Raw genomic sequence first — 15,298 nt, forward strand, 5'->3', positions numbered from 1 at the left:
ATCTTTATTTTTTTCCAAAGACGTCTCCTTTGGCGTTGCCGTCCTTTTCACAGTTCGATGTACACTACAATCATTCTTTCCGCGTTCTGTGGTACAATACATACAGAAATGTTTTGTCCCAAATAAACGCATTTTTGTAAGAACTAGACCAGTAGAAACAAAACCGACAAAGGTTTCTTTCTTAGCATTTGCAGACATTCAAAAAATTTCAGTCTTTCTGTCAACTCGTTTAATCTGTGACAATTAATCAAAGCGACAAGTCCTTATCGTTTGCACTCCGCTGTTACGGCTCATTTACGATGCGTATTTTTATCCGAGTAGATGGTTCATGGTTATGTAAATCGGATAAGAGACACGAAAGATACGTTTCCACAGCTTCGATAAAGGGGATTTGATATGCATCCTCAGGGAACACGATTTGTTCAAATTGACGCTTAGACGATGATTAGTAGAGGTGAGATTTAGGAAAGTCAGCACAAACAGCTGTACTGCAATTTATTCTAGGAGCTCCCGATCCGCGCAAAAACTCTCTTTTGTCTTCGAATAACGCTGCTGAATAAATTGACGGGAAGATTCTTTTGAAGGCAGCGCAGGGTTAAGTCCAAAATATGTGCGAAGCGAAAACTTTTACGAGAGAAGTCTGTGGTGTCTCTGACTACTCAACCTCGTCTGCTAGTCTGACCACTGGGTTACTTAAGAACAGGGCGCAGTCCCTGAAGAGGTTAGCCACGCCTATAACTTATTATGCTCACTAAAGCAGCGCTCATCTTGTACAGAACAGCTTTGCGAGGCTCCGATATATTCCAGGTAAGGAATACAAGCTCTTATGGTCTTTGAAGAATTATCTAAGCTGTAGATTTCAGAATAACACTAGTGAGGCCTTTGTGAAGTTCTAAACGTTGGCACTAGACGGCGCTGACGAAAACGCGAGTTAATTCTGAGAAATTTATATTTATTGGTGTAAGAAATATTTCACTTGTTATGGCTTAGTTCAATCCTTTAAAGTGTACGGTCTGCGGTAAATTATTTGAGCCCAGTAGCTGGTCATGCAGTAAACTAAAAATTTGACATCTTAGGGTTTTCTAACAATACTTTGCATCTTGAATTCTCATCCTCAAACTTTTTAATGCAACTTATCCTCGTGGACTCTCAGAGCGTGAAAAGCAAAATCGATGCACGAAAAATCATTTATAACATATGTTTTCCGCACAAAGGAACGAAAGATGCCAATTTTCTATGGTTTAGAGAGCAAAGCTTGATATGACATGTGATATTTGTAAGGGACGAGTCTTACGCAGTAAACTGGAATGCGGTTTTTTACTGCACTGCGATTTAATCGACAAAGGCGCGACCAAGCCCCACCAAACTAAATCTTTGAGGGAGTTGGACATTAAGAAGAAAGGAATTTTTTGAAGACAAGAGCAAGTTTATCCATGGCCATATAACTTTCAATTCTTTTCCCTTTGGCTGTATTGTGGTCTGGTAGTTTTCGCTTGAACAGTTTTTGTTCTAGTATGCAGAACGCTTGCAGCTGCACGGCCTATTGTAATTTTAGCAATTCCCGCATCAAATTAAATTCTCACACTTTCATCTCGCATAATTTAAAATTTTCTCTGTATTTATATTTAGGAAGAATGATCAAAACCAACCTAAAAGATTTTTCCCAGTTCGGTTTGCTCGACGACTTAGCCCAGTGTAACTATTGTTTCGTTTGACGCTGGTCTTCTACACACCTCTGAAACAAAGAAAGTACTTTAATTTACATATTTTCTCGCCAAATGCTCATCACTTTAAAAACAACTTGTCAAAATAATCCCTCCAGGTGTTTCTTTTTTTTTCAAGTTGAAAAGGTCACGTTATTTCTTTATCCAGACTGCATATATGCTTTTGACTTCGACCATTTTTTATTGGGTTGTCTAAGGTTTTTTTTTCAAGTAAGTATCACAGTTGTTCACGATTGGATCCTGAAAGGTATATGAAGCTGTTCTGCCGATTAACCAGCATTGTACACTTAATTGGGGCGGCACGCACACATGCTCCTTCAAGTTGAAAAGGTCACGTTATTTTTTTATCCAGACTGCATTATGCTTTTGACTTCGACCATTTTTATTCGCTAGTCTAGGGTTTTTTCTCAAGTAAGTATTACAGTTGTTCACGATTGGATCCTGAAAGGTATATGAAGCTGTTCTGCTGATTAACCAGCATTGCACACTTAATTAGGGCGGCACGCACACATGCTCCTTCCAGCTCGTTCACACCTCAGCACACTTGCTAATAGCAATAAATTACTCTCACGCCTGTTTTTGATTTCTTCAGTTCACTTTTGAGGCGTAAATACCTTTGAGCTAAAATGATTGTTCTGATGTAACTCAATTAGAAATCTCCAAGAGGTTGTATCAAACGTGGTTTTAGGATTGCACGATTCATTCCAAGTAATTTCCCGAAACGTGTAAATATGTGGCATCCACGTACCACGTACAGGCTGCGTGTGTTTACACAGTCGGGTGTTACCAAACTATGGAGCATAATAAGTAATAGCCACGCCTATAACTTATTATGCTCACTAAAGCAGCGCTCATCTTGTGCAGAACAGCTTTGCGAGGCTCCGATATATTCCAGGTAAGGAATACAAGCTCTTATGGTCTTTGAAGAATTATCTAAGCTATAGATTTCAGAATAACACTAGTGAGGCCTTTGTGAAGTTCTAAACGTTGGCACTAGACGGCGCTGACGAAAACGCGAGTTAATTCTGAGAAATTTACATTTATTGGTGTAAGAAATATTTCACTTGTTATGGCTTAGTTCAATCCTTTAAAGTGTACGGTCTGCGGTAAATTATTTGAGCCCAGTAGCTGGTCATGCAGTAAACTAAAAATTTGACAGCTTAGGGTTTTCTAACAATACTTTGCATCTTGAATTCTCATCCTCAAACTTTTTAATGCAACTTATCCTCGTGGACTCTCAGAGCGTGAAAAGCAAAATCAATGCACGAAAAATCATTTATAACATGTGTTTTTAACATGTGTATCCATGGCCATATAACTTTCAATTCTTTTCCCTTTGGCTGTATTGTGGTCTGGTAGTTTTCGCTTGAACAGTTTTTGTTCTAGTATGCAGAACGCTTGCAGCTGCACGGCCTATTGTAATTTTAGCAATTCCCGCATCAAATTAAATTCCCACACTTTCATCTCGCATAATTTAAAATTTTCTCTGTATTTATATTTAGGAAGAATGATCAAAACCAACCTAAAAGATTTTTCTCAGTTCGGTTTGCTCGACGACTTAGCCCAGTGTAACTATTGTTTCGTTTGACGATGGTCTTCTACACGCCTATGAAACAAAGAAAGTACTTTAATTTACATATTTTCTCGCCAAATGCTCATCACTTTAAAAACAACTTGTCAAAATAATCCCTCCAGGAGTTTCTTTTTTTTTCAAGTTGAAAAGGTCACGTTATTTTTTTATCTAGACTGCATATATGCTTTTGACCTCGACCATTTTTATTCGCTTGTCTAGGGTTTTTTCTCAAGTAAGTATTACAGTTGTTCACGATTGGATCCTGAAAGGTATATGAAGCTGTTCTGCTGATTAACCAGCATTGCACACTTAATTAGGGCGGCACGCACACATGCTCCTTCCAGCTCGTTCACACCTCAGCGCACTTGCTGATAGCATTTAATAACTCTCACGCCTGTTTTTTATTTCTTCAGTTCACTTTTGAGGCGTAAATATTTTTGAGCTAAAATGATTGTTCTGATGTAACTCAATTAGAAATCTCCAAGAGGTTGTATCAAACGTGGTTTTAGGATTGCACGATTCATTCCAAGTAATTTCCCGAAACGTGTAAATATGTGGCATCTCAAACCACGTACCACTTACAGGCTGCGTGTGTTTACACAGTCGGGTGTTGCCAAACTATGGAGCATAATAAGTAATAGCCACGCCTATAACTTATTATGCTCACTAAAGCAGCGCTCATCTTGTGCAGAACAGCTTTGCGAGGCTCCGATATATTCCAGGTAAGGAATACAAGCTCTTATGGTCTTTGAAGAATTATCTAAGCTATAGATTTCAGAATAACACTAGTGAGGCCTTTGTGAAGTTCTAAACGTTGGCACTAGACGGCGCTGACGAAAACGCGAGTTAATTCTGAGAAATTTACATTTATTGGTGTACGAAATATTTCACTTGTTATGGTTTAGTTCAATCATTTAAAGTGTACGGTCTGCGGTAAATTATTTGAGCCCAGTAGCTGGTCATGCAGTAAACTAAAAATTTGACAGCTTAGGGTTTTCTAACAATACTTTGCATCTTGAATTCTCATCCTCGAACTTTTTAATGCAACTTATCCTCGTGGACTCTCAGAGCGCCCTGTCGCTGTGAAAAATCCAACTACAATCTCTGAATGATTCATAAGACTATAAATAGTGTATCTTTGCGGGAATTTTTTATTCTGTGGTCCACTTTCAGAGCGTGCAGATTCGATAGTTTTTTATTTGAATGGATTATGGCTTAGTTGTACCAACGCGATCCACCGACTACAATTATCCAACCAGGCGCGTTTTCATGTACAAATTGCAAACACTTTAGGCTATGAATCGAAATACCGGTAAGGTTTCCGCACAGCCCCATACTATTGTAAATCAAATCTGTTTTCCCAATGGAAATGTCTTCTTCCTTCATTCTTTTCTCTAGTCAAGAACTGAATGCATAATGTAGTATGGGGCTGTGCGGAAATTTTACCGAAATACCCATTATATTTTAGCAATGCATGTATATTGAATTCAAATGCCTGTGTAGAAATCAGCTGCTAACGCTAGATTTAAAGCTTTCATTAAACTCAAAACTCGTATATACTGTTCGGTGGTAATCTGATAATCAACTAACACATCTATTTTGGGCAATAAGACGGAAAGGAAATCTAATACAGACTGCTAATTACTTTTTTAAACGACTGCAAAACAGAATCATCATTTTTTAGCCGCGAGGTTACAAATAGGCTCATTTTGGCGATAGCTCTTGCTCGCGTCTTGGGAAATCACTCGTCAGTCTATTAAGACGACAGATCAGGTGATGTCAATAGAAAATAAGTCTATCTCGAGACATATATAAATATTAGGTAAAATTTCCGCACAGCTCCATACTATTGTAAAACAAATCTGTTTTTCCAGTGGAAATGTATTGTTTTTGTCATTGTTTTCTCTATCCAAGAACTGAATGCATAATGTGGTACGGAGCTGTGCGGAAATTTCACCATATATTAGATCATGAGAGAGAGCAAAGTCTTGCATCGGAATTTTCCAATCACGTGTAGTGTGCCTTTGTGCATAATTATATACAACTTGCCGTAAACAATTGTTTTGTTGCAGGGAATACTTCTCAGTGCGGTCCGTCTAAAATGATGTCAATTAAAGCTTTGGGATTTCGGACTATGAAGTTTAAAAAATCGTTTTTTTGTTTATCTGATACACATGATTGCACATGGATGTAAAATAAATTGATTCTAGAACGTGCATGAAAATCTTAGATGCACGCTTTCCTAATTGTTCGTTTTTATGGTTCACTTCAAATTTACGAAAGGAGCTGTGAAGTAGGGAGATATCGGTGAAAAAAAAAAGGGACTTGGAGGTTATTTTTCTGAGCAAAACCACATTGAAAGAGGAAACGTGATCTACGAGCCTGGATTTAAAATAAGTGGACGTCTGGCTTAGTAATCTCGGATTAATGTCCGTGGCCAAGGAAGTACGCAGCCACCCCTCCCTCCCCAACCCATCAACAGTTATTTGTTAACAACTTAGGGTTGTTGTTAGGTTAGGGGACGGGTAGGTGCACAGTTAGATACTGACATTAACCCTTTAACTCCCATGATCTCATTAGTAATTCTCCTTACTGTCTGCCAAATGATTCTCATTATGTTAGTTTGGAGAATTGGGTATCGGATCAATTTGTAATCCCATAATGGATTTATTTCTTATTCTCATCACCTGTTTGCATGATATTGTGTAGATATAGTAAGGAGATATTCTGTCTTGGTCACTCACGGGAGTTAAAGGGTTAATTTGTTGCCTCAATTTTTATTCACGACTGTGAGTATCCACCTAGAAAAGTGAATTCTATCCGCTAATCCAACCCTAATATACGACTATCTTGTTGTTAAGATTTCCTAGGAAACAACTGAAACCATGTTTCGGCCACGCCAGAAAAGAACGGCTCAAATAGCCGCTGGCTCCGGAGGAAGGAAACCTCGACTGTCCAAGGCCCCTATGTACACTCCGCGGCGAGAAGTTCTGTACCGTGGAGGTAATAAAGAAGGCAAACATGACCATTGGGCAGCCCTGGGAGCCTGGTTCCTAGGGCCCAAAGCGGAAAATGGAGATGTGTTTAAAGACCTTTTGACGGGAGCTATCGACCATCATATCGCATTCCGTCACAAGTGAGTTCTTCAAAAGAAAGAGAAATTAAAATAGGGTTCAATTATTCTCTCTTGAGAGCCATTACTTCTCGTTTATCATCCCTTCCCACGGACTTTTTGCCACCTGCAGAGAAAACGCTTTAACAGGCAGTTTGAGTGACAGCATGAAACATTCTATGCATGGACGAGGTTTGTTGTTACCTCAAGGGTAATATGCACATAAAATCCATTGAGCACGAAATAGGGTCTGTTCAATTCCTTGACTGCACTTGTTCAAGAGACAGACAATTCTCTAACCATGAAAGTGAACAAATACCTTATTCAATAGCTCAGTCGTTCAAGTTCAGTCATAGCTGCAAAAGTGACCAAGTTTGCATTTTGATACTCAAGCTATTTCCCCTGTGATCCACCGTATGTGACGGATGAGCTCCGAGAGGCTGCATCTTTTAAGAATTCCATGGAACATTTGAAGACAGAAGTGGACAACTTGCAGAAAGACCTGGAGAAATCTGTGCCATTTTTTAGCTCTAGATACAAGGTATTTTTTCCTCCATGTAATTGTTCGCCTCATCCTGATTGTGTTTGAGGATATCCTTCTTGCTTACGTTCTCATAAACACCAGCCTCTCAGTTTCGTAACTTGGCGGCCAAGTATCATTCGATCGGCTTTCTTTCTGCAATCACCCTTTCTTCAATCATAAATAAAATGTTGATATGTAGGTACAGTTAGACGACAAATTGGTCATGGCATGTACCCAAGGTTCCGCTTGTTATCAGCAAGACACTATGTTACTTAATTACCCTGTTATACTCTCCCACCGATGCAGCACCACAGTTCCTTCAGAAATCTACCTCCCCCCTCCCCCCTATTCTATGGGTCTGGTTAACCAAATGAACAAAGTACTATACAGCACTTTATAAATCAGCTTATATATTTGTTTTGTCTCCAGGGACACGTTCTTTGGGAGACAGTCATGCCAGCTAACCTTGGCTATATGACTGCCATGTTGTTTAACCAGAACAACTGCGCAGCAGAGTTATCGAGTGTTACCACAAAGTTCGAGGTGGAAGTTGGGAAGGATTTGTGTATCATGTTGGGATATGATGGCGATAAAGCCATGGGTCACCTCACTGCTGGTGGGTCTGTGGCCAACATTGAAGCAATTTGGGCTGGAAGAAATGTCAAATACTTTCCATTAGGATTGCAGGAGGCTTTGCTGAAGGAAGAAAAACTTGCTGCTGCTAAAGGTTATAAGGTGAATATACTTAAGGGAAAAGACTTTAATAACTTTCAAAACGAAATTGGCGTCAGCTTCTGTGTTTTTTAGCGCTGTCATTCAGCTTTTGTAAGGTGGACTCGTTCAAAACGTAATTCGCATGTATATCAACGGATAAGATTTTCATGGGAACATTAAATCCTTTCCTCAGGTAGATCTACTGATTACTTTTGCGTAATCGAAGTGGTTAATATATCTAATGATTTCAATTATTTTTATCATTATCATAGTCACTACCATCATTACTTTTGTTAAGAAGACTGCTCGGAAGATAGCCATGCTTGATAGCTTGATGGCTTGATGTTCTCAAGTTTCAAACAACCCGATCTAAAATTCTGTGCCGACAAAAGCCAATTCCATGCTGGAAAACTTTTGGCCCGCTTTAAAGGATATGTTTAACAGTATTCTACTGAAAAAAAAGGAAAACAATTTCCAGCTATATCTTTCATGCTTAATTCCTGATTAGATAACCTTTCCTCAAAGAGGAGGAGAAAAAGGAGAACTTCAGAGTGCTTCCCGATGGGAACTCCTCAATCTTGACGTCGACACCATTCTAAGAATGCCAAAAGACGTGGAAGATTTAACTGGTCTCCAGCATCAAGAGTTCATGGGCGTCATGGAGCAGTATCTCTATGAATCTGTTGGAGCGCAAGAGTTTGCTCGCCGCCACATGTTGACACAGAGTCCTTGTGTGATTGTACCAAGCACAGCACACATATCCCTTACCAAAGCAGTTACAATTCTAGGACTGGGACGAGAGAGCCTCGTCACTGTGGCAGTTGACGAAGATGCACGGATGGAACCAAAGGGTTTGTTCATTATGATGCTCGATATAACTTTGAGGTTTGAGTGTAAGAGAACGACAAAGTAGACAAGGTAAAGAAAAAATGAGCACGAAAACCTACTTGGCTTAACTTTCACTGTTTGCGCTACAAAAGTCTAAAGCCGTGCTTATTAATATTTGATCCAAAACCCTTTCTGGAAGAGGAAGGAATGTAGGCCGATAGACCCAATCCGGCTACTTTGAACTGTTTCACTGACGTCCACGACTTAAAATTTACTTATAGCATTCGAATGAATCTCACCTTGCACGTGCTGTCTTTTTTCAGATCTGGAAAGAATTTTGCAGGAAAAACTAAAAAACGAGATTCCGGTGATTACAGTTTTGTCTGTTATGGGTACAACAGAAGAGAGCGCGCTGGATCCACTCACAGCGATTTTGGAACTTCGAGAAAAGTTTAGAGCTAAGGTACATCTAACAGAACAGAATGAACCCCTTCTGTAGTAGAACCCCGCTAACTCAAATTCGAACTCCCAGGGGAAACAAAAAAGAGTTCGATTTGCCTGAATAAGTAGTAAATAACTGAAAACGGGGTTTCTGTGCAAGTAACCGAGGTTTTACTGTAGTTCTGCCCATATTTTGAGCCTGAAACTGGAGCCTTTCTCAAATTTAAACATGATTGAACGACTTTTTTTAAATTCGGAATTACGTAAGTGCAGTTGTGGAGCAGGTTGGCTTGGGATAATGCTGTCGTCAGGCCAAGGACTCCAGAGGAGCGGATCATGTTTGTTCTTGCTTAAACGTACTTCAAATGACTAACTTCTAAATTTCTTCGCACTTAAAACCGCTCTTAGGTCAGGTTGCAATTATGTTTTTTCTCCGGCCTCACGTATCTCTACTTCTTCTTAAAATCTAAGACGAAAGGTTAAACCTCAATGTTATCTCACATTACAATCACGATGCTGGGGCGCCAAGCTATTTCATTCACTCTTCTTTATCGTCATACAGGGCCTTTGCTTCAGCTTGCACGCGGACGGGGCTTGGGGAGGATACTTCTGTAGCATGTTACGAGATCCTAAGAGTAATCTTGTAGCCGCTGGTAGCGAGGGATTTGTTCCCGAGTTGTGGCTGAGTCCATATGTTAAAGAGCAGTTGTCAGCCATGGACCAGTGCGATACCATCACTATTGACCCACACAAATCTGGCTTCTGTCCTTACCCCGCTGGAGCATTATGCTACAGAGACAAGTTGATGAACACCTTTCTTCAGATCACCACCACTGTTGTGTATTATCATGGAGACATGAGACTTGGAGACATCGGTATCGAAGGATCCAAACCAGGAGCTGCTGCCGCTGGGGTCATGTTGGCAAACAGGGTAAGAGTTCACTCGTCGTTTATCACGTCGGAGGGGGGCAAGGGGAAGGGGAAGGGGAAGATGATTTTTTTTATGGGGAAGGATCATATGGCTTTCAGGGAGGACGGTGAGGGGATCAGGATCAACACAGAGTATAAAAGGGAGGAACTATAGAAAATTCACGGCATGAGATGGGGGGGGGGAATGATTATAAGGATGTTACAGGGGATAAGGTAAATTTTATTGTTACATAAACACGAAACAAAACCTTTTCTCCCCCCCCCCTCCCCCACCAGCCCAAAGTAAGGAATAATGATAACCAGTCCTTAGATACAAACCTGCCCTTCCTCTCGCTTTCCAAATAAAAAATTCCTCAATTATTTAAAAAAAAAAAAAAAAAAAAAAAAAAAGACGGACACTTTCGGGGATATTCCGGCATAGATCTGAAGTACAATTGAGGTTTTTCATTGCAATAAGTATATGTACTATATTAATTTGACCCGTTGTTCTGTACCAAATGTGATGAATAGATCCTCTCTAACAAATTGCAGTTTAAGCGAATGCATTCTAGAAAAAAATTTAGACTTCGAACTAATTCTATAGAGTCTGATTAGAAAACCGTGCCTTCCTGATTGTGATTTGGCACCTCAACCAACCAAGCTACGAAGTCACTTGTTGGGAGAAAGACAATTTTTGCTTTCAGACTATTTGTCTTAGTTCCACGCTGGTCATAAATGATCCCAAAAATAGTCCTCATTTAATTGAGTGACAAGAATATTTTTCATTCAAACCTTAAAATCATATAATGTTCCAAGATTTTTAAGCAATTTGAAGACGCAGAAGTTGTGTTGTTGGTGTGTAATTGCATGCTTCGTATGTGATCATATGTAGGTCATCGGTCTCGACAAGAATGGCTACGGTCGTATCCTAGCTGAATGCATGTTTACTGCCAAGATCATGTACTGCCTGTGGGTAACACTAGCTCAGGACGATGACACCTTTGTCTTGGAAACGACGAAATCGCTTCCAAAAATATACAAAAAGATGTCAGAAAAGCAGCAAAAGGAGTTTATCAGAGAGAGGATTCTGGGGAAAAGCAACGAAGAACTCGTTAAGGTATTTTTTTTTCAATGATCCACGTACAGAGTCACGTATTTTTCTGATGAGGAATTTACTGAATCGGGCCGGAAGAATGAGTTCACCTGACATTACCTCTGCCATGTTGGAAGAGAATATCAGTCAAGTGAGGGTTTTAACAATTTTTTAATGAAAATTATTTCAGGAGGCGTGGAGTACTTTGTGAAGTTCAATTAATTGCTCAAAGATTGTCTGTATCGTATCTTGATATCTAACAAGAAAAAAATTCTGGCTAGAAAGTAACCTGCTGCCTCTTTAACTTACAGGATGAAGAAGCTATGGAGTATCTCCTGGAGGTTGGTCCTGACACCATGACACCGTGTTTTTCTGCCAACTTGAAAGGAAACAGAAGTGTTGAAAAGTGCAATGAGATCAACTTGGCACTATTCCAGGACCTGTGTCACACATCTAGCGAGCACACCGCGCGTCGAGTTCCAATGATTGTGACAGCATCAAGTTTGGTTCCCCATAAACACAGTGCTGCTGTTCTGAATTTCAAGAAAAGATTAGGGGTAGGAATCATGGGGCTATATATGGGGGTTAAGATACATAATGACAAATGTCTTTAAGGGCCGATGATAATCCAGGGTTATTACCATCGCTTTTCTGAGCTTAGCGCATACAACTGCAGCCGTGTGATTCTCTGTTACAGCACTTGTCGATGGAGTAGCAGAACCCAAAATCATAAAAGTGCTTACTATGGTTAATCAGAGGAATATTAGATGTCAAACGGAGCCAATAACAACTCTCAGTAAAAACCGAACTTAATAATGGTCCAGAGAATGGCGCGAATTTTCTAGACCAATCGCTGCGTGAAGTCAAGACGAATGCAACCTGGATTTCAGGTTGCTTTTAATCTTTTCTTCGTTCACGGCAATATATCTTTATTATTTCTTTTGAAATTTAGTTGGAGCACGACAATGACACACCTGTCAAATTCATCATCACAACCTGCATGGATCCATGGGCCACGTCCACAGAATTCTTAGACGACATGGGTGACATTTTGAGGAATGCAATCCTTAACGCAATTGGAACGGTGAGGAAGTATCATATCTTGTTTCTTGGGTGGGAGCGGGAATGGAAACGCTTTTTGTCAGTTAAGTTAGCTCTTGTCCTTATCTTTAATACCTCTTTTTCAGTGCACCGATGCCAAAGTTCTCCACAACTTTGTCACCACAGGAGTTGTCAATCAGGAGAACGAAGTGATCGCATCTTACATCGGAGACTTCAACAATGTTTCCAAGCAGTATGACAACGTGGTGAAACTGAAGTTCCTCCAAGACAAAGACGCCGAAAAGTATATTTCCATGCAAGAAAAACTGCCTAAGGCCAGCAGTGAGCCTCAGCCAATTGTGTTTAGAAGCAAAAGACAAAGGTTCCACGAAATCTTCTTTGAAGAGTCCGAGTACGCTGGTGAAAAGGAAGAGTTCGATTGCTTCGTTGGTATGCCTTCTGATCATGACAAGAATCCATTCATGTCTGTAGAGATGAAGATCATTGATGTTCCACGTTACGAGCACTTTGACAAGGGCGATTACCCAGATCACGCTAACTACTTCATGTATGGCGACAAGGAGAGTGTGTTCCTGTTTCACATTCCGACCAAAAGTCCAGATTTCTTTCAGGTAAATGACTTTTTTGGTTTAGCTAACTAAAGAAAGTCTCATATATAGACGATTTCTTCTCAGAGATTAAAATTTACATGGTAACCGCTACAAGAAAGTGTTTTATCAACATTTCTGACAACCACCGTCATCAACTTCACGTAAGAAAAGGAGCTCAGCTAAATTTAATTGATTAGGGGGGAGGAGACAAACCGGAAAATTACAGAGTGTCCAACATCGGAAAAGGTTTAGGATTCTTGTTTTTTCACCACTTGAATCACTACCTTACAGGGGAGAGGGGTAAGATGCTCACCCCTGGCCTCCCTGGTTACGACCCTGCACAAGAGTTTTTGTTTACTAAATGAGTCCGCATACAGCCAAATGCCATTTTCCTACTCCTTGAACAGCATGTTATTTTATTCCATATTTTTCTCTGCCAAGTGACGTTTTTCCATTTATGCCTCTGGTTTAAGATGATCCTCGTGATAGTGCACTGTCTTGCCCCAGGACACAATTTTTTGAAGATAATTCTCTCCGTTCAATCTTAAAAGGTGGTTCAGCTTGATGGCGTCCCTGATCATGTTGGCACGGAGAAGGTGGAGGACTTGTTGCTCAGATATGGAACCGAGGTGGAGATTCCGAGCATCTCTGGTTCACCAAAGATCGAGCTTGGAGAGGTTCAAGACCCCTTGACCAAGAACAACTACGACATCTCCTTCGTGGGAATCGATGGTGCGGAAGTCGCGTCCGAAGTGAAAATAGCAAGGAAAATCTGGTTTTCTGGAACTACCGTGTAATGGTTAGACGTTAAATGGGACTTCGTATGGTTCACAGACTGTGAAATTTCCTCAAATTTTATCTTTGTAGACACGAAAGTCCTTTTGTAAAAGTTCACTTTTCTTTGTGAGGTATCCCTGCTGATGTGTAAATTCAGTTTTGCAAAAGTTTCCGATCTACCACTCACTGACCAAACTGGGTGGCGATAAGGTAATACTTAAACGTTCGGTATAAGTATTCCCTGCCACCATAATGTAAGAGTTCACTTTTCCTTTAGCATCTACTTAAACCCAACACTGTTATATTGCTTGTTCTTTCCTTGATGTCAGGTCGGAAAATAAAATCTGTGCAGAACTACATGGTCTTTTTAGCTGCGGTGGTAATGTTTCGATGTAAACCGTAGTACGTTTTCGACCACAGTTTATCATTTTTAATTCTAAGAGAAAAACGAAGGGAAAAATTAAAAAATGCACACTTTGTGAATTCTGAACGTGAATCCTGATTAAATATCAATTCTATGTATTCAAAGGATTTTTGATAAACGCATTAATCGAAATATCGTTAAACGCAATTAGAATCGTTTCTCACGTTATCAGTAGTGCTGAAAATAATTTGCCAAAGAAACGAGCTTGACTGCGAGTGCTTAGAAAGATCCTTCTTTCAGTGCTTAGCTATTTGGAAAACATACCTTTGAACGGATGGAAAAGTTTCTTGTTGTGTATATTCGCTCATGTTTCGCCAGAGAACTTTCGGTTTAATTTATACCGATGGAAAATTTGTTAAACCTAGACACTTGATTGACACAACCATGGTAAATAATCAATTTTTGTGCCTCAAACTATATTTCATAACCAGCTCAATGTATAAACAGTTTTCATAAAGAAAGGATTTCGTGAACTGATATTTTCCTCATTAAAAATTTTCTCAATATCTAGAATGCACCCGGTGGCAAATTTCAGCTCAAGAAGTCGTGTTTTGAATTTACGAACTTTAGTTGTGAAGCAATTATGAACAACTTTTGTTTTTTGTGGAACATTTGGTGGATATCTGAAAAATTAATGTGCTTTAAATTAAATTTTAAATTTCAGAGATTATAAATGCAAGGCAGCCCCCAAATTCTAACCACTTTTAAGAGTTTAATTAGACTGCAGATAACCGTATGTGTAAAAGGCATTAATTACTGGCAAAAAAATCGGTTCAAGTTTTCTTCATACTTTCAACAAAAGCAAAACATTACATTTCTAAACGAAAAAAATGGAGAAATTTCATACAACGGAACTTCAATATAATACCTCTAAAAGCCAGAAGCCAATTAACTAATAGGAAAGATCCAAATTTGTTTTGATAATGATGAATATTCATTTTTAATATGGCACAAAAATTATTAAGCGAAAACAGATCAGTTTTCGATCTAATGACTTCGCAATCATTAGGTCGGCAAATATGAGTGGGTATTTTGCCTTCTAAGTGTTTTTGTTCCGTCAAATCAGCTTTCACAATGTCTTGCAATTCAGGTTAGAATCCAAAGAGGCTTTGGAGAGAGTTGAAAGGGGAATCTGATTATTACGTTGATAGTCTTGCCCTTGACTTTTTTCAATGGTAAATTTTGAGTTGCCGTATTTATTCAGCCTAAACTGAAAGTTTTAATTTAGCCACCTCCTTTACATCCTTTACAAGGATTCTGATAACATTTGAAATAGCGGTTTTGAAACCAATAACGTGGAGAAATCTTTCCCAGGAACAGTTTCCAAGAACAATTCCATCCGGCAGTAATTTGCCAGATGTAAGTAATATTCCATCTTTAATAAGACTCCGCTGAACGTGACAATTATTGCACCGAGAACCTTTCAAAGCATTGTCTTTTTATTTATGTTGAAAGATGTTAGAGAATTTTCACATTTTCTGGAACGATTTCTTAGAATATCAATGTAGGTTGAACAAAATTCGAGTAT

At 39.4% G+C, this 15,298-nt stretch overlaps 1 protein-coding gene across 1 annotated transcript; it reads left to right on the forward strand.

Annotated features, from left to right (window-relative positions):
- Positions 1-3,965: 3,965 nt before the first annotated feature.
- On the forward strand, positions 3,966-13,804 carry LOC131779716 (uncharacterized). Its single transcript, XM_066161893.1, has 12 exons — positions 3,966-4,019; positions 6,159-6,433; positions 6,803-6,950; positions 7,362-7,667; positions 8,155-8,497; positions 8,798-8,937; positions 9,478-9,846; positions 10,717-10,941; positions 11,229-11,474; positions 11,870-12,001; positions 12,105-12,590; positions 13,121-13,804. Exons 2-12 carry the CDS (start codon positions 6,183-6,185, stop codon positions 13,364-13,366), a joined length of 2,892 nt encoding a protein of 963 aa, XP_066017990.1. The 5' UTR covers positions 3,966-4,019; positions 6,159-6,182; the 3' UTR covers positions 13,367-13,804.
- Positions 13,805-15,298: the final 1,494 nt, after the last annotated feature.

The sequence above is a fragment of the Pocillopora verrucosa genome, chromosome 14, assembly GCF_036669915.1.
Source record: "Pocillopora verrucosa isolate sample1 chromosome 14, ASM3666991v2, whole genome shotgun sequence".
Taxonomy (NCBI): domain Eukaryota; kingdom Metazoa; phylum Cnidaria; class Anthozoa; order Scleractinia; family Pocilloporidae; genus Pocillopora; species Pocillopora verrucosa.